The sequence below is a fragment of the Anomaloglossus baeobatrachus genome, chromosome 7 (genome assembly GCF_048569485.1).
Source record: "Anomaloglossus baeobatrachus isolate aAnoBae1 chromosome 7, aAnoBae1.hap1, whole genome shotgun sequence".
Classification (NCBI taxonomy): Eukaryota; Metazoa; Chordata; class Amphibia; order Anura; family Aromobatidae; genus Anomaloglossus; species Anomaloglossus baeobatrachus.
Window position 1 is genome coordinate 258,947,464 of NC_134359.1, and position 26,666 is coordinate 258,974,129.

The 26,666-nt window shown below is 50.8% G+C and overlaps 1 protein-coding gene across 1 annotated transcript; it reads left to right on the plus strand.

The window, feature by feature from the left end:
* The first annotated feature begins 358 nt into the window (after nt 1–358).
* On the plus strand, nt 359–26,666 carry GET4 (guided entry of tail-anchored proteins factor 4). Its single transcript, XM_075319182.1, has 9 exons — nt 359–589; nt 4,228–4,306; nt 4,836–4,917; nt 6,515–6,664; nt 6,779–6,917; nt 7,014–7,154; nt 7,372–7,447; nt 9,527–9,599; nt 25,881–26,666. Exons 1-9 carry the CDS (start codon nt 438–440, stop codon nt 25,970–25,972), a joined length of 984 nt encoding a protein of 327 aa, XP_075175297.1. The 5' UTR covers nt 359–437; the 3' UTR covers nt 25,973–26,666.

Sequence of the window (26,666 nt, forward strand, 5' to 3'; positions counted from 1 at the left end):
AGTTTTTGTTTTTTATTTACTGTACAAAATAAATAATTGCTTAGAAAAAAAAAATATATTGAAAAAAAAAATTCAGGTCAGGAATGGGTTAAAACACACCCACGTGTGCACAGAAAAGGTCAGACGTTATCTGAGGACCATTAGGGGAGGGGGGGGTTTAGAAAATACGAAAAACCATGCTAAAAAATTTTTTTTTCGGATGGCTTGGTGCTTAAAGGGTTAAACAACGGCCTGTGTGGTCGGGCCGAGCGCCGACGGACGGTGCGCTATCACTACGGGAGAATTTACACCAATCAAGAACCGGCGCTCAAGGTCACGTGACATCCTGGTGCGTTCGCCATTTTTTACGTTTTGGACTGCGTTCGGCACCCGTACGACAGAGGCACGAGCGTGAGTGCCGATCTGCGCAGCTCAGGTGACGTCTCTGTGCCGTCCCTATGATGGCTGCTGCAATGGCGGAGCAAGAGGGCTCCAAAGGCAGCGCCCGGAACCGAGGCGGAGTCCAGCGCGTAGAGGGGAAGCTGCGGGCCAGCGTGGAGAAGGGGGACTACTACGAGGCGCACCAGATGTACCGCACGTTGTTCTTCAGGTACGAGAGGGGGAGGGGCTGCCGCTTTTCCACGATTCTTCCCCCGGACTACAACGTTCCAGAGCTTTCCAAGGCCCTTCTTTCCCTAAGTGACGTATGATTGGCTGGTGGCGTTCTGGTTGCTAGGGGACAGGGCGGGCTTTGTAAAGCTTGGCTGTCGATTGGCTACGTGCCGTGTCAATCTTTTGAGAATAGTGAATTAACCCTTTAGCTGGTTGAAGTTCTGACAACTTCCTTACCGCTGATTGGCTGGCGGGCTGTAGTTGCTATGGGGCTCGTCTTCCGCCTGGACAGCCCCTCCAGCTCTGTGTGTTTAGGCCTAAGACTCTGACTTATGTAACAGCGGGCATGATGGCCAGTATATGAGGCAGGGGGGCATAATGGCCAGTATGTGAGGCAGGGGGGCATAATGGCCAGTATATAAGGCAGGGGGGCATAATGGCCAGTATATAAGGCAGGGGGGCATAATGGCCAGTATATAAGGCAGGGGGGCATAATGGCCAGTATATAAGGCAGGGGGACATAATGGCCAGTATATAAGGCAGGGGGGCATAATGGCCAGTATATAAGGCAGGGGGGCATAATGGCCACTATATGAGGCAGGGGGCATAATGGCCAGTATATGAGGCAGGGGGGCATAATGGCCACTATATGAGGCAGGGGGGCATAATGGCCACTATATGAGGCAGGGGGCATAATGGCCACTATATGAGGCAGGGGGGCATAATGGCCAGTATATAAGGCAGGGGGGCATAATGGCCACTATATGAGGCAGGGGGCATAATGGCCAGTATATGAGGCAGGGGGCATAATGGCCAGTATATGAGGCAGGGGGCATAATGGCCAGTATATGAGGCAGGGGCCATAATGGCCAGTATATAAGGCAGGGGGGCATAATGGCCACTATATGAGGCAGGGGGCATAATGGCCAGTATATGAGGCAGGGGGGCATAATGGCCAGTATATGAGGCAGGGGGGCATAATGGCCAGTATATGAGGCAGGGGGCATAATGGCCACTATATGAGGCAGGGGGCATAATGGCCACTATATGAGGCAGGGGGCATAATGGCCACTATATGAGGCAGGGGGCATAATGGCCAGTATGTAAGGCAGGGGGCATAATGGCCAGTATATGAGGCAGGGGGCATAATGGCCAGTATATGAGGCAGGGGGCATAATGGCCAGTATATGAGGCAGGGGGCATAATGGCCAGTATATGAGGCAGGGGGCATAATGGCCAGTATATGAGGCAGGGGGCATAATGGCCAGTATATGAGGCAGGGGGGCATAATGGCCAGTATATAAGGCAGGGGGGCATAATGGCCAGTATATAAGGCAGGGGGGCATAATGGCCACTATGAGGCAGGGGGGCATAATGGCCAGTATATGAGGCAGGGGGGCATAATGGCCAGTATATGAGGCAGGGGGGCATAATGGCCAGTATATGAGGCAGGGGGACATAATGGCCAGTATATGAGGCAGGGGGCATAATGGCCAGTATATGAGGCAGGGGGGCATAATGGCCAGTATATAAGGCAGGGGGGCATAATGGCCAGTATATAAGGCAGGGGGGCATAATGGCCAGTATATGAGGCAGGGGGGCATAATGGCCAGTATATGAGGCAGGGGGGCATAATGGCCAGTATATGAGGCAGGGGGGCATAATGGCCAGTATATGAGGCAGGGGGGCATAATGGCCAGTATATGAGGCAGGGGGGCATAATGGCCAGTATATGAGGCAGGGGGGCATAATGGCCAGTATATGAGGCAGGGGGGCATAATGGCCAGTATATGAGGCAGGGGGGCATAATGGCCAGTATATGAGGCAGGGGGGCATAATGGCCAGTATATGAGGCAGGGGGTATAATGGCCAGTATATGAGGCAGGGGGTATAATGGCCAGTATATAAGGCAGGGGGGCATAATGGCCAGTATATAAGGCAGGGGGGCATAATGGCCAGTATATGAGGCAGGGGGGGCATAATGGCCAGTATATGAGGCAGGGGGTATAATGGCCAGTATATAAGGCAGGGGGTATAATGGCCAGTATATAAGGCAGGGGGTATAATGGCCAGTATATAAGGCAGGGGGGCATAATGGCCAGTATATAAGACAGGGGGGCATAATGGCCAGTATATAAGGCAGGGGGGCATAATGGCCAGTATATAAGGCAGGGGGGCATAATGGCCAGTATATAAGGCAGGGGGGCATAATGGCTATGATGTGAGGCAGGGGGCAAAATTGTACTACAATACATTTTTAACTTAAATATAAGCAAGTTAATAAAAAACAAAGCTAAAAGCCCCTCACCAGAAGCAGCTCATGAAGGCCCCATAGACCATAATGGATACCAGTTCTATCCATAGAACACCTATGCGTTTAGACGCTATAGTTGGAATTGACCACCGCATCTAAAGGGGTTAACGTTCTGTGTCGCCGGCCGTTGTCCGCTGTGTGCCATAGCCCTGTATAGAGATCGTTCAGTTCCTTTGATCCTTGCAAACCTGTGACAAACCTACATGCCCTGAAGGGGTTAATATATCATGTCATTGCAAAAGTATCGCCCGAACCGGTTGTGAGCAAACCTTCAAGCGTGGAGGCGATGGTGCCGATTCCCTGCCTGCAGTAGATACCGGCTCCTTCCTGGATCTCGCTCCCGGCGCGTCGTCTTTAAGATTTTATTCTCTAATTACCTGACGGGCCGCTCTTATCAAACCGGACAGACCTGTTTGTGGATGTTACTTTGCAAATAACCGGAATATTAGGAACGTGAAGATGCATTATTGTGTAGGTGTCGGGGATCTCTCTGGTGGTGCCTCGTTTTTTTGGGTTGTGACTTTTTTTGCGGTCAGACTATGCTTTAAAGGGAACCTGTCAGCACTTTCTTATACATAGACGTAGTGGTATGGCTCAATGAGGGCTCATACGCCGTTAAAAATGATACCTTTTTTTTAGCGATCCGATGAACCAATCCTGAGAAATCTAGGGTAGAAACAAATACAAATCAGGCTGCAAGTGCAGGGGGCGTGTCAGTACCAGTGGCTCCATGGACACGCCCCCTGCACTTGCAGCATAATTTGCATACAGTTTCTTTCTTAGATTTCTCAGGATTGGCTCATCGGATCTCTACAAAAAAGGTGTCATTTTTATTGAGGAAAAGGCTCCAATCGCTCTGACAGGTTCCCTTTTGTACAAGGGTGACTTTGATGTGGTAGGTAGGGATTTAGGTGTTTTTGAATGGAAGGTGAATATTTAAAGGGTCATTCCCATCTCCATTATTTATGACCTAACCACCAGATATGTCTGATAAGAGGTGGAACCAGTTGGAAAAAGCCTGGTTGTTGACTTCTATGGGGTTCACGAACATAGCAGAGTGCACTAAAGGTCTGGCATGGAATATCCCTTTAAGGAAATGCCAACGAAACTCCCATAGATCTTGTGTAAACAGGACAGAATCTATGGATAAGGTGTGATATGGTAGCACACCGCTGTGCTCGTGTTTCCCGCGGCTCCTCACCTCCATGCAGGAGCTGCGCTCACATAACGCTGCATGTATATTGTACCCGGCCCTCATCCGCCCAGACTTCAGGATCCGCGGCTTCTTCTGGTTAAATATCTCCTATTTCTTTCTATTGCAGATACATGTCACAGAACAAACACGCAGAAGCAAGAGAGTTAATGTATTCCGGGGCTTTGCTATTCTTCAGCCATGGTCAAGTAAGAACATGTTGCATATTTTTCTCTGTAATGAGTGGCGGCATTATAGGTGATGCGGTAGAATTTATTATGGGGATTGATCATGTAATGGAGTACTCCGCTGCCTCCTTGCTTGCGGGCGTGGTGCGCTCCTGAACACTGACACTTCAGACCAGCAGCAGCGGTCTGAACTGTGCGCCCTTCCATGGTGTCAGCACAGGAAGCGTCTCTGTTGTTAGTCGTCTCCCGTCATATAGCGCTTACAAGCTCTATAGTGGAGAGTTTGTAAGTGCAGCGCTTCTTACCTAGGAGACCGGCCACCTCTGACAGACTGCAGCGTTGGCAGGTAACCTAGGCAACGAGCTGTCAATTATAGAATTCAAATCACTCTGTTCTTGAGGAGAACTCCGCAACTTATCATTTTGAAACAACCCCATTAGGCCGTGGTGAGATGTACAGATCAGGTCTTATCAGTTGTCTGCAGAGTCTCCGCTTGAGATCGTTCTTGCTTCATATTTTTCATTCTGTGTTTTCTTTTTGACCCTTGAAGCAAAATAGTGCGGCCGATCTGTCCATGCTTGTCCTGGAGTCGCTGGAGAAGTCAGAAGCCAAAGTGACGGATGAATTGTTAGGTGAGTTCAGTAAAGAATCAGCCGTGGATTTCTGTCCTGTTCACACGAGGCCTGAGTGTTCCCGGGAAGAAAATAGCACCTTGTTTTTCCACTATGTATGAAATAGATTTCTTTTAAAAAGCCGATGAAGTCCTATAAGATGATGGGGTATCGCTGTGCTCACTGTCTGATGGATGTGTGTGCTGGGGGGCAGCGGTGCAGGGGGGCAGCGGTATTGGTGTGGCTTTGCACCCCTTCCCAAGTTTCTTTTGCTTCTTTTACTTGAATGAGGTGACTGCAGATCCCTGCATAGCCCGGCTGTCATGAGCGTCATTATGCAGAGGATACAGCACAGCGCTCAGGAGGGTCGCTGTGCAGGGGACGCAATGCATTAGCCAGGCGGGCCGCTGTGCATGGTGCAGGGGAGCCAGCGCTCAGGAGGGTCGCTGTGCATAGTGCAGAGGAGCCAGCGCTCAGGAGGGTCGCTGTGCATAGTGCAGGGGAGCCAGCGCTCAGGAGGGTCGCTGTGCATAGTGCAGGGGAGCCAGCGCTCAGGAGGGTCGCTGTGCATAGTGCAAGGGAGCCAGCGCTCAGGAGGGTCGCTGTGCATAGTGCAAGGGAGCCAGCGCTCAGGAGGGTCGCTGTGCATAGTGCAGGGGACCAAGCGCTCAAGAGCATCGCTGTGCATAGTGCAGGGGACCCAGCGCGTTTGTTAGGACAGCCACTGAGCATAGTGCAGGGGATGCAACACATTGGCCAGGAGTGCTGCTGTGCATAGTGCAGGGGACCCAGCGCTCAGGAGGGTCGCTGTGCATAGTGCAGGGGACCCAGCGCTCAGGAGGGTCGCTGGGCATAGTGCAGGGCACCCAGCACATTTGTTAGGACGGCCGCTGTACATAGTGCAGGGGACGCGGCGCGTTTGTTAGGAGCTCCGTTGTGCATAGTGCAGGGGGCGCTGCCTCGCGGTCGTAAGCGCTGCTGTGTATAATGCAGGGGGCGCTGCCTGGTGCCATCTCTGCAGCCCTTTCGTTCCATGGTTGGTTGGAGCCACCATGAATATCCTGCCTGTTACTTATACACACCTACAGATATATTTTCTGGCTCGTCTAAGGGTGATATTTCAGACCTTTAAGGGTCTTCTAGAAGAAAGAGCTCCCAAACAGAATGTGCTGTGCCAGGTACACCAATTACCATAGGTTATTCACCGGTGAGATGTCAGCGGCTCACAAATCTCGGACGGTGACCACCAATGGCAGCGTTCACAATCACGTGGACTGTTATACTAGTGATCAGGATTTTTAACATATGGAATAGCTATATGGCTCTAGCTTGCATCCAAATTTAGTTGTTATACTTCAGAGCTGTATTCACAATTCTGCTGGCTTTCATTTCAAACGGTTGACAAACTGCTTAACTGATTTTCCATTCTGCACTTCAGTGTAAGGTGTAAAGAAAATACCCAGAAAGCAAGTTATGTGCAGGGCATGCTGGGGGATTTCAGCTGGGAAGAATTGTGAATGCAGCTTTCAGATTATAAAGGCTTCAGCACTAGATTGATCTCCGTATTGTCCGCATTTAATCTGATCTTTGTTTCGTTCTCTTCTCCTGATTTTTGCAGAAAACTTGGCCAAATTGTTCAATTTGATGGATCCAAACTCTCCGGAGCGAGTGGCTTTTGTATCCCGAGCCCTGAAGTGGTCGACCGGAGGATCCGGAAAATTAGGTCACCCCAAGCTGCATCAGTTACTGGCCATCACACTGTGGAAAGGTAGGACGCATCGCTGATCAAAGCCGCACATAGATCGGGGAGTCGAGGAGGTAACGGTCATGGCTCCATTGCAAAAGTTTACACACCCTTTAATAGTTCTGTCCCCTTTTTCAGAGCAGAACTACTATGAATCTCGTTACCACTTCCTGCACTCCTCCGATGGGGAAGGCTGTGCAAACATGTTAGTAGAATATTCCTCCACCCGAGGCTACCGCAGCGAGGTGGACATGTTCGTGGCCCAGGCTGTCCTGCAGTAAGTCTCGCCATTTATGTGATCACTCCGCCTGAGTGCGGCGGCACAATTATATATAGTCTTATGTATTAATTTTTTTTTTATTTTTTATTCCAGGTTCCTCTGTTTAAAAAATAAATCAAGTGCTTCAGTGGTCTTCACGACGTACACAGAGAAGCATCCGTCCATAGAGAAGGGTCCTCCATTTGTACAGCCCCTTTTAAACTTCATTTGGTTTTTACTACTGGCTGTTGAGGGGTAGGTCTCGCTTTGTCCTTTTTTGCTGGGGGGAAAGCTGTAAGGATAGAAAGGGGCTCGCTGGTGAAGACCACCGGCAAAGGTGGCAACCGACGAGCTCCATACAGGGCAGTCATCATGGGATAAAGGGAACATCTGTTTATGACCTATTACCTCTCCACTAATCAAATCTATTTTTTAATTGCGATTTTTTTTTTTTTTTTTTTTTCATTCCCAGTGGGAAATTAACCGTATTTACAGTATTGTGTGAACAGTATCAGCCATCATTAAAAAGAGATCCAATGTATAATGAGGTAGGTCCAAACGGCTCGGAACAAATGATAGGCTTCTTTAAAATAAGCAAAAACTTCTAACAAGTACCATATTTTTCAGTTTATAAGACGCACTGGATTATAAGACGCACCCCAAATTTAGAGGGGGAAAAAAAGATTTAAAAAAAAAAGGGAGGGGGGGGCACCATCAACACCATCTGCAAAGAGTTTGTATGTTCTCCCCGTGTTTGCGTGGGTTTCCTCCGGGTTCTCTGGTTTCCTCCCACACTCCAAAAACATACTCACAGGGAACCTAGATTGTGAGCTCCAATGGGGGGGACAGTGTTGCCATTGTATGTAAAGCGCTGTGGAATTAATGCTATATAAATGAATAAATGTTATATTATTTTTATTATTATTATTACTATAATAATAATATCTTACAATCCAGTGGTGTCTTACTGGGAGAGCGCCGCAGCGGTGGTGGAGTTGGGGTCACAGGAGGCAGGGGCGGTGGTGGAATAGGGCGATGCTTCGAGGCCTGTGCTGGGGCTGTGGGCCGAGGACGCTGCGCTGTGCTGGGGCTGCGCTGTTCTGGGGCTGCGCTGTGCTGGGGCTGTGCTGCGCTGTGCTGGGGCCGCGGGCCGAGGACACTGTGCTGGGGCTGCGGGCCGAGGACACTGTGCTGTGCTGGGGCTGCAGGAGTCATCCTGAAAATGTCAGTGGTGCGGACTTCAAATAATGGCGCCCCAAGTTGGTGCATGTGCAGATGGAGCTCTCTCAGCTCAAGATCTCATCTGCACACGTGCCGCTTCCAGCCCATTGAGCAACCAGCAGTGAACTTAAGAAAATGGCGCCCGGAGGTGGTGCGTGTACAGATGGAGATCTTGAGCCAAAAGCTCCATCTGCGCACGCGCTGACTCCAGGCACCATTATTTTGAAGTCCTCACCGCCGACATTTTCAGGATGGCGCCCGCAGCTCCAGCACAGCGCCTTCGGCGTTGCTCCTATGACCCCTCTTCACCATCCCCGATGAGGCTGCTTTCACACATCCGGTTTTTGCCGTCCGGCACAATCTGGCAAAAAAACTGATGCAACGGATCCGGCGAAAAAATTGATCCATTGCATCAGTTTTTATAATGCGTTCCTTCCGTTTTTTGACGGATCCGTCGTTGATGCTACTGAGCATGCGCAGTTAAAAAAAAAAACGGATCCGTCGTTGGATTCTCTCATATGCCGGATGATGACGGATCTGGCGCCCATAGGCTTTCATTGTAACTCACGACACCGGATCCGGCATCTTACGGTCTTTCGCTGGAGACAAAAAATGCTACAAGCAGCGTTCCATCCGGCCGCCAGATCAGTTATTTACGCCGCATCCGGCAAAATCCGGAGGCAACGCAAGGCCATGCGGCACAATCCGACGCTAATACAAGTCTATGGGGGAAAGAACGGATCTGGCGGCAATAAACGCCAGATCCGTTCTTTCCGTTTTTTACCGGATTGTGCCGCACGGCGAAAACCAGATGTGTGAAAGCAGCCTAAGAAACGTTCGGATTATATGACGCACCCCTTCATTTCCTCACAAATTTTTGGGAGTAAAAGTGCACCTTATAATCTGAAAAATACGGTAGATCCCAGCTACATGGTAACATCAATATATTGGGGACTCATTAGAGGACTTTTCTGGTTATATGATGTTCCTCCGCCCCCAGCGATCAGCTGAGATCTGCTCTGCCGGCTGCAAACATTGATAAGAGCTGCACGGCGCCGCTCTGTTCAATGTGTAGTGGCGGCGGCAGAACAAATGTCCGTTCACTCGAGCAGAGCTGTGCAGCACAGCTACATTCACATCCGGCGGTGGTGATTGGTGTCAGACCCCCACCCATCTAGATATGACCAGAGAACCCCCTTTAAGCTGTGCCCGCAGAGCGGCCTGGTAATATTTGCTCCTGGGCAGTGATAGGAGGCGAAATAAATCTTGGAATCAGCTCTACAAATGGTAAACTTCTTTACAGGTTTAAGTGACCTCACATTTATAGAACTCATTGCATTGGGTATTGTATTTATTACTACACGCTTATATACGGGTCACAGCTTTGACTTTATTCTCTTTTGCAGTATTTGGACAGGATAGGACAGATTTTCTTTGGTGTACCTCCTAAACAGTCGTCTTCCTATGGGGGATTATTAGGTAAGTGGGGTATATGTCTCGTATATAGTATCGTATATAGTCTCGTATGGGGTATATAGTCTGGTATATGTCTCGTGTGCACACTTGTGATTAATGGGACTTCCGGAATTGGAAGCTTGACCTTCTATACATTTTTGACTGCTCATGTCCAACTGTTCAATGTTTCAGTCTTTTTTTTTTTGTACAACGTGCTGCTCCCTAACAAGGAGCTTAATGGTAAAATTCACAACAGGCGTTTGATCCATGAATCGCCCAATACATTTCAGGGTTCAGTTAGAATTGGTATTTATACAGTCCTCCTCATCGTGCTGTTCACATTTTGACATCATGAGACCAAGATAACATGTAAAAATTAATCAGCAGTACTGCTCCGTTGCAAGGCTTCAGGCAGGATGTTCTCAGAAGGAAGTGGCCACTGCGCTTAGTGTCACTAGTAGGTTCTAACAGAGATACAGAGAGACTGGAAGTCACAGAAAGGCAGAGAGGTGGACGTCCTTTGACCGCATCTCACACTGATGACCGCTTGATTGTGAACAATGCCCTTCGGAACCCGATAATGAACCCCACACGAATCCAGGCAGATTTAACGGAGGTGAGAGGCACCCAAGTGTCACATCTGACCATTCAAAACAGTTTACATCAGTGTGGTCTGCGTGCTATACAACCTGCAAGGGTACCTGACAGCACCACCAGGCACAGATGTCATCTATGCTGGACGAGGGACCAGTGGTCTCAGTGCAGTTCACTAATGATAGTCAATTCATGCTGATGGCTGCCAACGATGTTGGAGACCACAATGAGAGCGCTCTGCATCAGCCACTGCTGTCATCAGACGAGCCTTTGGTTTTGGTGGTGTTGTAGTGTAGACCGGTGTGTCTAGTCAATACACAACTGCCCTACACTGTGTGAACGGTACAGTGATAGCCCCAACTACTGGAATATCATCATTAATCCAGTCATTGTGCCTCTCTATGAACAACACAGGACTAATCTCATCTTCATGAGTGACAATGTTCCAGATCATAAAAGTCACATCATTAGGGAACAGCTGCTGGAGACTGGGGAGCCTCAAATGGAGCGGCTGCACTTTCTCCAGATCTGAATCCCATAAAGAACCTATGGGATCAGCTGAGTCGCCATTTAGAGGCCGTAACTCTGTACCCCAGAACCTCAATGACCTGAGGGTTGACCTTGAAGAAGAGTGGGATACCGGCCTCCGCAGACAATAACTCCACTTGTGAACAGCAGGAGGCATCGTTGTTGAGCTGTAATTGACTCTGAAGGCTACATGACAAGTTATTAAGACAGTGACATTTTTGGGGGTATACCCACCACTGCTGTTGGCTTTTGTTTTCATAAATTGTATGAGATGAGGAAATCGCCATTGCTGCATCTACTAAAATGCCTGACTGTCATGATAACATATTACTGTAGGGGGAACTTATGTTTCTTCGGCGCTCCATTGGGAGACCCAGACGATTGGGTGTATAGCTACTGCCTCCGGAGGCCACACAAAGCATTACACTAAAAAGTGTAAGGCCCCTCCCCTTCTGGCTATACACCCCCCGTGGGAACACGGGATGCTCAGTTTTCAAGCTTTGTGCGAAGGAGGTCAGACATCCACGCATAGCTCCACTGTTTAGTCAGCAGTAGCTGCTGACTATATCGGATGGAAGAAAAGAGGGCCCATATAGGGCCCCCAGCATGCTCCCTTCTCACCCCACTTGTGGTTTGTCAAGGTTGAGGTACCCATTGCGGGTACGGAGGCTGGAGCCCACATGCTGCTTTCCTTCCCCATCCCCCTGAGGGGCTCTGAGGAAGTGGGATCTTACCGGCCCCCAAGCCCTGAGGCCGGGCTCCATCCACAGACCCATAGAACCTGCTGGATACGGAGCTGGGTACCGTTCAGGGACAAGGCCCTGCAACATTAACAGGTACTCTGTGTCCCCGTATGGAAAGGCCGCGCACACTCCAGACTTGCTGGGTGTGCTAGTGCGCCGGGGACAGTAGCGCTGAGCGCTAGGGCTACAGTCTCTGCAACTTTGCTGAGGGACTTTATGTGATGGGGACTGCCGCGCCGACCGCCCCTGGAGCGGCGGCGCGGCTGAGACTTGTGGTGCGCCGGGGACTTAGCGCCGACCGTGCTTTTACGACGGCGGCGCTTATAAATTTAGTCCCCGGCTTTTGCGGCCTAGCTCCGCTTCGTTCCCGCCCCCACCCTGTCACTCAGGGAAGGGGAGAGACGCTGTACGATAGTCGGCGCCGAGGGCTGGAGTCTTATTTACATACTCCAGCCCTCTCACTTGGCACAGTGGGGACGCAGGTTTCCCGCACTTTGTCTGCACACGCCCAGGGCCCGCCCCTCTCCACAGGACGCCGGCAGCCATTCCTGCATGCAGTCTGGCTGGAGAACGGACATAGCCCTGGGAGACTCAGACAAGGGATTTCTGGCGACCACACACCCGCGTTAAGCGGGCGGTAAGCAGCACATTAGTGCTGGCCCCTCTAGTGCCACAGTGTGATATTGGTGTACTCTTTTCTCTGTACCATATATTCATATATATTTGCACTGTAAGGTCGCTTCTTGGCTGTAGACCCTATATTGCTCTGAGGAGACAACAACATGTCACCTGCAAAACGCAAGGGTGCCAAGACACAGGCTGTATACGCTGCTTGTGCCGCATGTGGGGCTGATCTACCGGCAGGTTCCAATGATCCCCATTGTGTGCAATGTTCGATCCCTGTGCCACTTCGTCAGCCGGAGTCTATGGTGGTAGTGGACCAGGCAGAGACGCCTGTGAACCCTGCCCCGGTGACGGGAACAGAGTTTGCAGTTTTTGCTGATAAAATGTCTGTGACTATGACAAAAATCCTGGAGACCTTGCAGGCCAGGCCAGTCACTCAGACCATGGACGCTGCTGTGTCAATGTTCCCCGGTCCCCCTCAGTTGGAGCTAATCCGTGCTTCAAGGGGGTCCCGGGCTTCTCAGGCTGAGGACTCGGACTCAGAAGACAGTCCCAGGCAGCCTAAGCGAGCTCGCTGGGAGAGACCCTCCACGTCATCACGCTGGTCAGGGTCTCAGAGAGAAGAATCTCTGTTTGAGGACACAGACGAGGGTGAGCAGGAGTCTAATCCTGAAACCGCTCTCAATCTAGATACCCCTGACGGTGACGCCATGGTAAATGACCTTATAGCGGCCATCAATAGACTATTGGACATTTCTCCCCCAGCCCCTTCAGCAGAGGAGGCAGCTGCTCAGCAGGAGAAATTCCATTTCAGGTATCCCAAGCGTAAACTGAGTACTTTTCTGGACCACGCTGACTTCAGAGAAGCAGTCCAGAAACACCATGCTTATCCAGACAAGCGTTTCTCCAAACGTCTTAAGGATACACGTTATCCCTTTCCCCCTGACGTGGTCAAACGCTGGACCCAGTGTCCAAAGGTGGACCCCCCAATCTCCAGGCTTGCAGCTAGATCCATAGTTGCAGTGGAAGACGGGGCTTCACTTAAAGATGCCAATGACAGACAGATGGACCTTTGGTTAAAATCTGTCTACGAAGCTATCGGCGCGTCGTTTGCTCCAGCATTCGCGGCCGTGTGGGCACTCCAAGCTATTTCAGCTGGTCTGGCGCAGGTGGACTCTATCATACGTCCAGCAGTCCCGCAAGTGGCGTCCTTAACTACGCAAATGTCTGCGTTTGCGACCTACGCTATCAATGCGGTACTGGACTCTACGAGCCGTACCTCAATGGCGTCCGCCAACTCTGTGGTTTTGCGCAGAGCCTTGTGGTTAAAGGAATGGAAAGCAGATTCTGCTTCCAAGAAATGTTTAACCAGCTTGCCACTATCTGGAGACAGACTGTTTGGTGAGCAACTGGCTGAAATCATTAAACAGTCCAAGGGTAAGGACTCCTCCTTACCCCAGCCCAGATCAAGCAAACCTCAACAGAGGAAGTGGCAGTCGAGGTTTCGGTCCTTTCGAGGCTCGGGCAAGCCCCAATTCTCCTCGTCCAAAGGGACTCAGAAAGAGCAAAGGAGCTCGGATTCCTGGCGGGCTCACTCACGCCCCAAGAAAGCAACCGGAGGAACCGCTTCCAAGCCGGCTGCCTCATGACTTTCGGCCTCCTCTCTCCGCATCCTCGGTCGGTGGCAGGCTCTCCCGCTTTTGCGACATTTGGCTGCCACAGGTCAAGGACCGGTGGGTAACAGACATTTTGTCTCACGGGTACAGGATAGAGTTCAGTTCTCGTCCTCGGCCTCGGTTCTTCAGAACTTCCCCACATCCCGACCGAGCAGATGCCCTTCTGCAGGCGGTGGGCTCTCTAAGAGCAGAAGGAGTGGTGATCCCTGTTCCTCTTCAGGAACAAGGACAAGGTTTTTACTCCAATCTCTTTGTGGTGCCAAAAAAGGACTGCTCATTCCGTCCTGTTCTGGACCTAAAACTGCTCAACAAGCATGTGAACGCCAGGCGGTTCCGGATGGAATCCCTCCGCTCCGTCATTGCCTCAATGTCTCAAGGAGATTTCCTGGCATCAATAGACATCAAAGATGCTTATCTCCACGTGCCGATTGCTACAGAGCACCAACGCTTTCTGCGTTTCGTGATAGGAGACGACCATCTTCAATTCGTAGCTCTGCCATTTGGTCTGGCGACAGCCCCACGGGTTTTCACCAAGGTCATGGCGGCAGTGGTAGCGATCTTGCACTCTCAGGGACACTAGGTGATCCCTTACTTGGACGATCTACTTGTCAAAGCACCCTCTCAAGAGGCATGCCAACTCAGCCTGAATGTTGCGCTGGAGACTCTCCAGGCTTTCGGGTGGATCATCAACTTTTCAAAGACCAATCTGTCACCGACCCAATCACTAACGTATCTTGGCATGGAGTTTCATACTCTCTCAGCGATAGTGAAGCTTCCGCTGGACAAGCAGCGGTCACTACAGACAGGGGTGCAGTCTCTCCTTCAAGGTCAGTCGCACCCCTTAAGGCGCCTCATGCACTTCCTAGGGAAGATGGTGGCAGCAATGGAGGCAGTCCCGTTTGCGCAGTTTCACCTGCGCCCACTTCAGTGGGACATTCTCCGCCAATGGGACGGGAAGTCAACATCCCTGGACAGGGAAGTCTCCCTTTCCCAGACGACCAAGGACTCTTTGCAGTGGTGGCTTCTTCCCACCTCTTTATCGCAGGGAAGATCCTTCCTTCCCCCATCCTGGGCAGTGGTCACGACAGACGCGAGTCTGTCAGGGTGGGGAGCAGTTTTTCTCCACCACAGGGCTCAGGGGACGTGGACTCAGCAGGAGTCCACCCTTCAGATCAATGTGCTGGAAATCAGGGCAGTGTATCTGGCCCTACTAGCCTTCCAGCAGTGGCTGGAAGGAAAGCAGATCCGAATTCAGTCGGACAACTCCACAGCGGTGGCATACATCAACCACCAAGGAGGGACACGCAGCCGGCAAGCCTTCCAGGAAGTCCGGCGGATTCTGATGTGGGTGGAGGACAGAGCATCCACCATATCCGCGGTTCACATCCCGGGCGTGGAAAACTGGGAAGCAGACTTCCTCAGTCGCCAGGGTATGGACGCAGGGGAGTGGTCCCTTCACCCGGACGTGTTTCAGGAAATCTGTCGCCGCTGGGGGGTGCCGGACGTCGACTTAATGGCGTCTCGGCACAACAACAAGGTCCCGACCTTCATGGCGCGGTCTCGCGATCAAAGAGCTCTGGCGGTAGACGCCTTGGTGCAAGATTGGTCGCAGTTCCGGCTCCCTTACGTGTTTCCACCTCTGGCACTCTTGCCCAGAGTGCTACGCAAGATCAGATCCGATTGCAGCCGCGTCATACTCGTCGCCCCAGACTGGCCGAGGAGGTCGTGGTACCCGGATCTGTGGCATCTCACGGTCGGCCAACCGTGGGCACTACCAGACCGACCAGACTTACTGTCCCAAGGGCCGTTTTTCCATCGGAATTCTGCGGCCCTGAACCTGACTGTGTGGCCATTGAGTCCTGGATCCTAGCGTCTTCAGGATTATCCCAAGGGGTCGTTGCCACCATGAGACAGGCTAGGAAGCCCACGTCTGCTAAGATCTACCACAGAACGTGGAAGATATTCTTATCCTGGTGCTCTGCTCAGGGAGTGTCCCCCTGGCCATTTGCATTGCCTACTTTTCTTTCTTTCCTGCAATCTGGGTTAGAAAAAGGTTTGTCGCTCGGCTCCCTTAAAGGGCAAGTCTCGGCGCTATCCGTCTTTTTTCAGAAGCGTCTAGCACGACTTTCTAAGGTGCGCACGTTCCTGCAGGGGGTTTGTCATATCGTACCCCCGTACAAGCGGCCGTTAGATCCATGGGATCTGAACAGGGTACTAGTTGCCCTCCAGAAGCCGCCCTTCGAGCCTCTGAGAGATGTTTCACTTTCTCGACTATCACAGAAAGTGGCTTTTCTGGTAGCGATCACATCTCTTCGGAGAGTGTCTGAGCTAGCAGCACTGTCATCCAAGGCTCCTTTCCTGGTCTTCCACCAGGACAAGGTAGTGCTGCGCCCCATTCAGGAGTTTCTCCCTAAGGTGGTATCCTCTTTTCATCTTAATCAGGATATCTCCTTGCCTTCCTTTTGTCCTCATGCAGTTCATCGGTATGAGAAGGATTTACATTTGTTAGATCTGGTGAGAGCACTCAGAATCTACATTTCCCGCACGGCGCCCCTGCGCCGCGCCGATGCACTTTGTCCTTGTCGCTGGTAAGCGCAAAGGGTCGCAGGCTTCCAAAGCCACCCTGGCTCGATGGATCAAAGAACCGATTCTTGAAGCCTACCGTTCTGCTGGGCTTCCGGTTCCTTCAGGGCTAAAGGCCCACTCAACCAGAGCTGTGGGTGCGTCCTGGGCATTACGACACCAGGCTACGGCTCAACAGGTGTGCCAGGCAGCTACCTGGTCGAGTCTGCACACTTTCACCAAACATTATCAGGTGCATACCTATGCTTCGGCGGACGCCAGCCTAGGTAGAAGAGTCCTGCAGGCGGCAGTTGCCTCCCCGTAGGGGAGGGCCGTCTTTGCAGCTCTAACATGAGGTATTTCTTTACCCACCCAGGGACTGCTTTTGGACGTCCCAATCGTCTGGGTCTCCCAATGGAGCGCCGAAGAAGAAGGGAATTTTGTTACTTACCGTAAATTCCTTTTCTTCTAGCTCCAATTGGGAGACCCAGCACCCGCCCTGTTGTCCTTCGGGATTTTTGGTTTTTTCGGGTACACGTGTTGTTCATGTTGAACGGTTTTCAGTTCTCCGATGTTACTCGGAGTGAATTTGTTTAAACCAGTTATTGGCTTTCCTCCTTCTTGCTTTAGCACTAAAACTGAGCATCCCGTGTTCCCACGGGGGGTGTATAGCCAGAAGGGGAGGGGCCTTACACTTTTTAGTGTAATGCTTTGTGTGGCCTCCGGAGGCAGTAGCTATACACCCAATCGTCTGGGTCTCCCAATAGGAGCTAGAAGAAAAGGAATTTACGGTAAGTAACAAAATTCCCTTCTTTCCATAAATTACACCCTAAAGCCAAATATCCCTAACTTTTTGTGAGTCGTGTCTTATCCTCCAGGTGGGTTGAGCTAGATAGACCTAGGTCTTTTTTTCCACCTATATAACTATGAAACATTGGAGATACAGCCTCCGGCGCTCATCAGAGTATAAAGGTCCCATTACACGCAACGGCATATCTAACGATATATCACCGGGGTCACGGATTCCGTGACGCACATCCGGCTTCGCACTTTTGCGGTTCCGCCCACGGCTCTCTCCTCCCCTCGGAACGCCGGCAGCCATTGTTATAATTCTGCCGGTGGAGGATCTCAGAATCTGCAAAGGTTTCCCACTGCTCTGGGAGAGGGGGATCCTAACCGGTCGCCATGCACTGGGACCGGGCTCCATCCGCAGCCCCTGGGGGATTCTGACGGACAGGAGACTGGACATCATCAGGGACAGAGCCCTGCATCATAAGGTACTCTGTGTCCCCTGAGGGACGGTGCATGCAGCATCTGTGTTACAAATGCCGCAGCGGTTGCTGAGTGGTTTGTGAGACTGGGACTACCGCGCCATGTTTGCCGGCCGCGTTTTTAAATTTAGTCCCCGGCTCTTGCGGCCTAGTACCATATACTCCCGTTCTCAGGCCTGCCAGTCAGGGGTAACGACGGGACGGCCGACTGGACGTCGGCAGGGAGGGCTGGAGCATACGTTGGTATCCTCCTTCCCCCTCACTGAGCACTGTGGGGCACCAGTTTTCAGGTGCTGACCCCCCTTGGTGCCGCAGTGTATATATATATGTTTCACAATGAAGAGATGAAAGGTCGCACTCCAAAGGTCGAATAAAATATTTTTCTTTTTATTCCACGATCACATCAGGGGTACAGGTAGTGAGGGAGGATGAGGGTGTGCCACGTCGGACGACGGCAGCCGTTTCGCAAGTAACCTTGCTTCTACGGGTCCAGTGACCCGCAAGGTTACTTGCGAAACGGCTGCCGTCGTCCGACGTGGCACACCCTCATCCTCCCTCACTACCTGTACCCCTGATGTGATCGTGGAATAAAAAGAAAAATATTTTATTCGACCTTTGGAGTGCGACCTTTCATCTCTTCATTGTAGATCTTATATCGCCTTTGCTTTGGGACACGCACCCAGGTCTCCACCTGCCTGAAAGCACAGGTTTGTCAGCCATACAGGGATCGGCGGTGCCCGGTATCCTCCACTCAGCTTTATATATATATGTTTATTTATATGATATATGATCTCACTGTTCGGCAGCATTATTTGCCTTTGGCTGTATACCCTCACTGATTACTCTGCGGACGACATGCTGTTGTCTGCTCTTAAAGAGTAAGGGTGCCAAGGCACTGGCTTATTTTACAACCTGTACCTCTTGTGCGGCTATATTACAGGCAGGTTCCACATACCCTCATTGTGTACAATGCTTGGCCCCGAGGGCACTCACTCAGCCGGAGCCTCCGGCACTGGTGGGACCCTCGGCCAGGTGGTACCGCCGGTTTCCACTGCACAGATGACAGGGACAGAGTTTGCATGTTGGAATCAGCAAATCTCTGAGTAGCTTTCACATTCCAGGACTCAGTCTATGGACAGAGGGTCTGCTAAGATACTGGAAGCCTTGCAGTCCAGACCGATAACACAGGGCCAGGGAGCTGTGAGTTCATCGCTCCCGGGTCCCTCTGGGTCGGTACAACAAGGGGCTCCTGGGGTAACACCCAGATCCCACGGTGAGAACTCCGTCACGGACCGCGGCCTCTGATAGGCTAAGCGGGCCTGCTGGGAACCTTCCCCGACTTCATCAGGAGTGCGTGTTTCGATCACTCTAACTCCAGAGGGGCCGTCCAGAAGCACAGAACTTTACGGACAAGTGCTTACTAAGCGCCTTATTGACACGCGTTACCCTTTTCCCCCCTGACGTTGTTAAAGGGAACCTGTCATCAGAAATTTCGCCCAAAAGCTAAAAGCTTCCCCCTCTGCAGCTCCTGGGCTGCATTCTAGGAAGGTCCCTGTTATTATTGTGCCCCATGTGAGACCAAAATAAAGCCTTTATAAAGTTCTACCTTTTTGTATGCAGCTTCTGTAAATCTGACACGGGGGCGGGCTCTCTGCCGTCCGTTATTCTGCCTCCTGGTCCTGTATGCCTTCCCCCATCGCTCCTTTCCATATCTGATGCACCGCCCACTGCTCCAGCCATCCCCACGCATGCCCAGTGCCAGTCTCACAGGACTGAGCAGTGTGAACGCTGGTGACGTGTGCGCAGGCAAGTGATTATGGACGGGACTGTGACTGTTATCAGCAAGTACCCGCCCATAATCTCGTGAGCGCGCAAACCTCTCCAGCATTCACACTGAGCTCAGTGTAGATGCTAGACTGTATGGGCTGCTTCCAGGGATGACGTCCCTTTGTCATGTGATAGTATTTCGAACACGCTCCTATCACATGACAAAGGGACGTCATCCCTGGAAGCAGCCCATACAGTCTAGCATCTACACTGAGCTCAGGAAAGGAGCGATGGGGGCGGCATACAGGACCAGGAGGCAGAATAACGGACGGCAGAGAGCCCGCCCCCGTGTCAGATTTACAGAAGCTGCATACAAAAAGGTAGAACTTTATAAAGGCTTTATTTTGGTCTCACATGGGGCACAATAATAACAGGGACCTTCCTAGAATGCAGCCCAGGAGCTGCAGAGGGGGAAGCTTTTAGCTTTTGGGCGAAATTTCTGATGACAGGTTCCCTTTAACAACGTCAGGGGGGAAAAGGGTAACGCGTGTCAATAAGGCGCTTAGTAAGCACTTGTCCGTAAAGTTCTGTGCTTACTAAGGGTTGGGCTCAGTGTCACAGGGTGGATTCTCCAGTCTCTAGGCTGGCGGCTAGATCCGTAGTATTAGTGGCAGATGCCATCTCTCACGAATGCCACTGACAGGCAAATAAAGCTTATGATGAAATCCATCCATAGTCGCATCTTTTGCTCCAGCCTTCGCAGCCGTGAGGGCACTCCAAGCTATCTCAACTTCTCTGGCTGAGATTATTGCGGTTGCACATACCTCTGCCCCGCAGGTTGTGTCCTTCACTTCTCAGGCGTAGGTTTTTTCGTTCTACGCCATGAACGCCGTTCCTGGACTCTGCGAGCCGTACAGCGGTAGCATCCACCAATTCGGTGGCAGTCTTCAGGGCCATGTGGCTACGTGAATGGAAGGCAGGCTCTGCTTCCAAGAAGTTCTTAACCGGTTTGCCATTTTCTGGCGACCGTTTGTTTGACGAGCAATAGGATGAAGTTACTAGACAGTTCAAGGGAAAGGTATCGTCCTTGCCCCAGTCCAAAGGTTTCGGTCATTTCGGTCCTCAGCAAAGTTCCGTTCCTCCACGTCCAACATGTCAGAGGAGGGCTAGAGGAACTCTTCTGCATGGCGGTCTAAGTCACAAGGCGGCTTCCTCATGACTTCGGCCTCACCAAGACCGCGTCCTCGGTCGGTGGCAGGCTCTCCCGCTTTTGTGACGCCTGGTGGCCACATGTCCAAGACCGATGGGTGAGAGACATTCTGTCTCAAGGTTACAGGATAGAGCTCTGCTCTCGTCCTCCGACTAGTTTCTTCAAAACATCACCGCCCCCCCGAGCGAGCCGATGCACTTTTTCAGGCGGTGAACACTCTGAAGCCTCGATGTCACAAGGAGACTTCCTAGCATCAATTGACATCAAGGATGCTTATCTCCATGTGCCGATCGCACCCGAGCTTCAACGCTTTCTGCGTTTCGCCATCAGGGACGAACACTTCAGTTCGTGGCACTGCCATTCGGCCTGGCGACAGCCCCACGGATCTTCACCAAGGTCATGGCAGCAGTGTTGGCGGTCCTACAGGGCCACTCGGTGATCACTTACCTAGACGATCTTCTAGTCAAGACACCCTCCTGGGTGGCATGTCAACACAACCTGACCATTGCTCTGGAGACTCTCCAGGGGTTCGGGTGGATCATCAAAACTGACACCGACCCAATCACTGACTTGCCTCGGGATGGAGTTTTATACTCTCTCAGCGATAGTGAAGCTTCCGCTGCATAGTCAGCGTTCACTACAGACAGGGGTGCAATCTCTCCTTCGGGCCCAGTCACCCCTTGAGGCGCCTCATGCACTTTCTAAGGAAGATGGTGGCAGCAAGGGAGGCAGTTCCCTTGCGCAGTTTCGTCTGCGTCCGATTCTATCGGACACCGCAAATGGGACAGGAGGTCGACGTCCCTAGACAAGAACGTCTCTCTTCCCTTGCAGCAAAACCTCTCTTCAGTGGTGTCTTCTTTCCACTTCCTGGGCGGAGGGAAAGATCCTTCCGGCGCCCAGCTGAGGCTGTGGTCACGACGGAGGCGAGTCTGTCAGGGTGGGGAGCGGTCTTCCTCCACCACTCGGCTCAGGGAACCTGGACTCCGACAGAGTCCTCCCTTCAGATCAATGTTCTGGAGATAAGGGCAGTGGATCTAGCCCTAAAGGTGTTCCAGCGGTGGCTGGAGGGCAGGCAGATCCGAATTCAGTCGGACAACGCCACGACGGTTGCGTACATCAACCACCAGGGCGGCACACGCGCAGTCGTCAAGCCTTCCGAGCAGTTCGGCGGATTCGGCTGTGGGCGGAAGCCACAGCCTCCACCATCTCCGCAGTTCACATCCCGGGCGTAGAAAACTGGGAAGCAGATTTCTCAGTCGCCAGGGCATGGACGCAGGGGAATGGTCTCTTCACCCGGACGTGTTTCTAGAGATCTGTTGCCGCCGGGGAACGCCGGACGTCGATCTAATGGCGTCTCGGCACAACAACAAAGTCCCGGCATTCATGGCTTGGTCCAAGGATCACAGAGCTCTGGCGGCAGACGCGCTAGTTCACGACTGGTCGCAGTTTCGACTGCCTTATGTTTTTCCTCCTCTGGCACTACTGCCCAGAGTGTTACGCAAGATCAGGTCAGACTGTCGCCGCGCCATCCTCGTCGCTCCAGACTGGCCGAGGTGATCGTGGTACCCGGATCTGTGGCACCTCACGGTGGGTCAACCGTGGACACTCCCAGACCGACCAGACTTGCTGCCTCAAGGGCCATATTTCCTTCTGAATTCTGCGGCTCTAAACCTGACTGTGTGGCCATTGAGTCCTGGCTCCTAGCGTCATCAGGGATATCTCCAGATGTCATTGCCACCATGAGACAGGCCAGGAAACCAACGTCTGCCAAGATCTATTACAGGACTTGGAGGATCTTCTTATCCTGGTGCTCTGATCAGGGTTTTACTCCCTGGCCGTTTGCCTTGCCCACTTTTCTTTCTTTCCTTCAATCCGGAATGGACAAGGGCTTGTCTCTCGGCTCTCTCAAGGGACAAGTATCGGCGCTTCCGGTCCCACCTTACAAGCGTCCGTTCACACCCTCGGATCTTAACAGGGTGCTGACGACTCTTCAGAAGCCACTTTTCGAGCCGATGCGGGATCTCTCTATTTCGCCTTTCGCAAAGGGTGGCCTTCCTAGTGGCAGTCACATCACTCAGAAGAGTGTCTCAGCTAGCAGCGCTGTCATGCAAAGCCCCCTTCCTGGTGTTTCACCAGGATAGGGTGGTTCTACGTCCGGTCCGGACTTTCTCCCTAAGGTATCCCCGTTTCATCTCAATCAGGATATCGTCTCCCCCTCTTTGGGTCCGCATCCAGTTCACCAATGTGAAAAGGATTGCATTTATTAGATCTGGTGAGAGCACTCCGGCTCTACATTTCTCGCACGGCACCCCTGCGCCGGTCTGATGCGCTCTTGTCCTTATCGCGGGCCAGAGTAAGGGATTTCAGGTTTTCAAGTCAACCTTGGCTCGGTGGATCAAGGAACCGATTCTTGAAACCTACCGTTCTTTTAGGCTTCCGATTCCTGCAGGGCTGAAGGCCCATTCTACCAGAGCCGTCGGTGTCCTGGGCATTGCGACACCAGGCTACGGCTCGGCAGGTGTGTCAGGCGGCTACCTGGTCGAGTCTGCACACTTTCATGAAACACTATCAGGTGCAGGCCGATGATTCGGCAGATGCCAGCCTAGGTAGGCGACTCCTTCAGGCGGCAGTTGCCCACCTGTAAGAGGGGGCCGTTTTTCGGCTCTTTTTATCGAGGTATTCTTTTACCCACCCAGGGATTGCTTTTGGACATCCCAATTGTCTGGGTCTCCCAATGGAGCGACAAAGAAGAAGGGAATTTTTACTTACCGTAAATTCCTTTTCTTCTAGCTCCTATTGGGAGACCCAGCACCCGCCCCTGTGCCCTTCGGGCTGTTGTTTTTTTGTGTACACATGTTGTTCATGTTGAATTGCTCTTTTGGTTCATGGTTTCAGTTCTCCGAACATCCTTCGGATTGAATTTACCTTAGACCAATTTATAAGTTTCCTCCTTCCTGCTTTGGCACCAAAACTGATGAGCCCGTGATGCACGGGAGGGTGTATAGGCAGAGGGGAGGGGTTACACTTTTTAAAGTGTAATACTTTGTGTGGCCTCCGGAGGCAGAAGCTATACACCCAATTGTCTGGGTCTCCCAATAGGAGCTAGAAGAAAAGGAATTTACGGTAAGTAAACAAAATTCCCTTCTTGTCATGCAAATGTATATTTCCTTTTGTGTGTATTTAAAGCAACACAACAAAAAAAAAAGAAAAAAAAAAAAAAAAAAAGAGAAGTAATTTCACACAAAAATGAGCCAGACAAAATTGTCACCTTTTTCAAAATTGTGGGTAAACATCATCTTTATTTCAAGTTTGCGGTTCTTGTTCAAACTCTCCTGTGGTAAGTAACAGGTGTGGGCAATATGAAAATCACACCTGAAACCAGATAAAAAGGGGAGAAGTTGACTCAATCTATGCATTGTGTGTCTGTGTGTGCCACAATAAGCATGGAGAACAGAAAGGGTAAACTGGAACTGTCTGAGGACTTAGAACCAAAATTGTTGAAAAATATCAATTAACTCAAAGTTTCAAGTCCACCTCCAGAGATCTTGATGTTCCTTTGTCCAAGGTGTGCAGCATTGTCAAGACGTTTTATAACCCAATGCCCTGTAGCTAATAGACGTGGACGGCAGAGGAAAATTGATGAAAGGTTGCAACGCAGAATAGTCTGGTTGGTTGGTAAGCCGCCTCAATCAAGTTCGAAAAAAGTTCATGCTGTCCTGCAGACTTGGGGCATCAGTGTCAGCGCAAACTATCCGTACACATTTGAATGAAATGAAACACTACAAGTATGAAGTAGACCCAGGATAACTCCACTGCGGACATAGAGACATAAGAAGCTAGACTGCAGTTTACCAGAATGTATGTGAGTAAACAAAATCCTTCTGGGAAAGCGTCTTGTGGGCAGATGAGACCAAGAGAGAATATTTTGGTAAAGCACATCATTGTACTGTTTATCAAAAATGGAATGAGGCCTACAAAGAAAAGAACACAGGACCTACAGTCAGATATGGTGGAGGCTCAAAGATGTTTGAGGTTGTTTTGCTGCCTCTGGCACTGGGTGACTTGACTGTGTGCAAGACATCATTAAATTTGAGGATTAAGGGAATTTTGGGTGGCAATGTAGTGCCCAGCGTCAGAAAGCTGGGTTTCCATCCTAGGCCACTGGTCTTCCAGCAGGACAATGACCCCAGAAATGGATGGAAACAAAGAGCTGGAGAGATCTGAAATAGCAGCAATGAGTCTGGATCTAAATCCCATTGAACCCAGTGGAGAAATCTTACTATTGCTGTTGGGAGAAGACGCCTTCAAATATGAGAGACCTGGAGCAGTTTTATAAAGAAGAGTCCAAAATTCCAGGTGAGAGGAGGAAGAAGCTCGTGGACGGGTATAGGAAGCGACTGATTGCAGTTATTTATTCCAAATATGAAGTGGAGGGTGCCACCAATTTTGTGCGGCAAATTTTTTGTGTGAAATGATGTCCAATTTGCTTGTTTTTCACTTTTTTTTGGTTGTATTCCAATACCCACAAAGGAACTAAATGTGTAATTGTAATATTGTCCTTTTCGTTTTATAAGATGCACCGGATTATAAGACGCACCCCAAATTTAGAGGGAAAAAAAGGCTTCCGTCTTATAATCCGGCGGTGTCCTACCAGAGGGGGGCGGCAGTGGTGGTGGAGCAGGGTCACAGGAGGCAGGGGCGGTGCTGGAATAGGCGATGCACCAGGTGTTCCAGATACTTGCTGCGAGACAGGAAAAGCATACAGATACTGTCAGCAGTGCGGGCTTCAAAGAAATGGCGTCTGGAGTCTGACGCACGTGCAGATGGAGCTCTTGACTCAATGACAGGCCGAGATCTCCTCTGCACACGCACCACCTCTGGGTACCATTTACATTACGTCAGTGGGCTGGAGGTGGCGCGTGCGCAGATGAGCTCTTGAGCCAAGAGCTCCATGTGCGCCTGCGCCGAGTCTGGGTGCCATTTATTTAAAGCCCGTACCGCCAACATTTTCAGAACGGCAGCCCCTGCCTCATTGCCTGCAGCATCGGGCCCGCAGCGTCTCTTGTGACACTCCAGCCCCCTCCCCCACTAAGCTACATTCGCATTATAAGACGCACCCCCATCATTTTCCTCCCAAATTTTCGGGAGTAAAAGTGCATTTTATAATCTGAAAAATCCGGTAACTTTCTGGGAGAAATACATCATTTTCTGGAGTCCCAATATTTTCGGCTTTGACTGTACAAATTTCAAAAAAAACAATACAAAAACCTTTTTCTTTCCTCATATTAATGACATCGGTGTCTTAAATTTTTTCTTTCTTATTTTCAAAGGTAACCTATTAAATAGCCTAATGGGAGCCGGGGATGAGGACGAAGACGTGGAGGACGGGCAGGATGACAGCAGTCCCATCGAGCTCGATTGAGCAAGAGAGAATATTTGATTAGGAGCTGCATGATTCAGAACAATAAAAAAAAAAAAATACTGGAGCCCAAAAGACTTCATTCCATGATCCGAGTCTCTGAAGAGTCATTTGTGAGCAGCCGTAACGAGCTGTCCTCTTATCCCGATGATGGAAGATTAAATAAATTATGTCACGGGGGTGGGTAGCTGAAAGGAATAGTGAATAGAGGGAATGTCGGCAAATCTTCCCAGCTCTGCTATATATATTTTTTATTCTTTCTATGAATGCCAAGCAAGCACATGGTTTTCTTACAATGTGATAGCCAAGCAGATCAACCGCTCGTGTTCCTCTTCCATGTCACTCGTCCAAAAGCTTAATGTCACAGCCAAGCCCTTATGTGTTACCATGACCATATACCTAATATCATGAGGATTTGGGATTTCTCCCTCCCGACCATCCTGTGAATATCTTGTTTGTTGGGGGGCACCGCCAATATAAACACCTTTCAATTTATTTAATTACGGTGGACTTTCTTTTAATATGCAATATTTATTACAGATACAGTGATTTTTGTACATTATCCTCCCTTCAGTACGGCACGGTGGCGGCACGTCGGCACTGAAACTGTGATTTTTATTTATAAAAGCAGAGTAGTGCTGGAACCGGTGGGACAGAGCAATGCAGCGCTGCGGAATAAATCATACAATGTATCTTA

Excerpts from the sequence above, each read along its gene's own strand:
- GET4 (XM_075319182.1), top strand. The coding sequence starts at position 438 with ATGATGGCTGCTGCAATGGCGGAGCAAGAGGGCTCCAAAGGCAGCGCC. Across the intron at positions 6,665-6,778 it reads GGCCATCACACTGTGGAAAG|AGCAGAACTACTATGAATCT; the intron begins GTAGGACGCATC and ends CCCCTTTTTCAG. Across the intron at positions 7,448-9,526 it reads GAGATCCAATGTATAATGAG|TATTTGGACAGGATAGGACA; the intron begins GTAGGTCCAAAC and ends TCTCTTTTGCAG.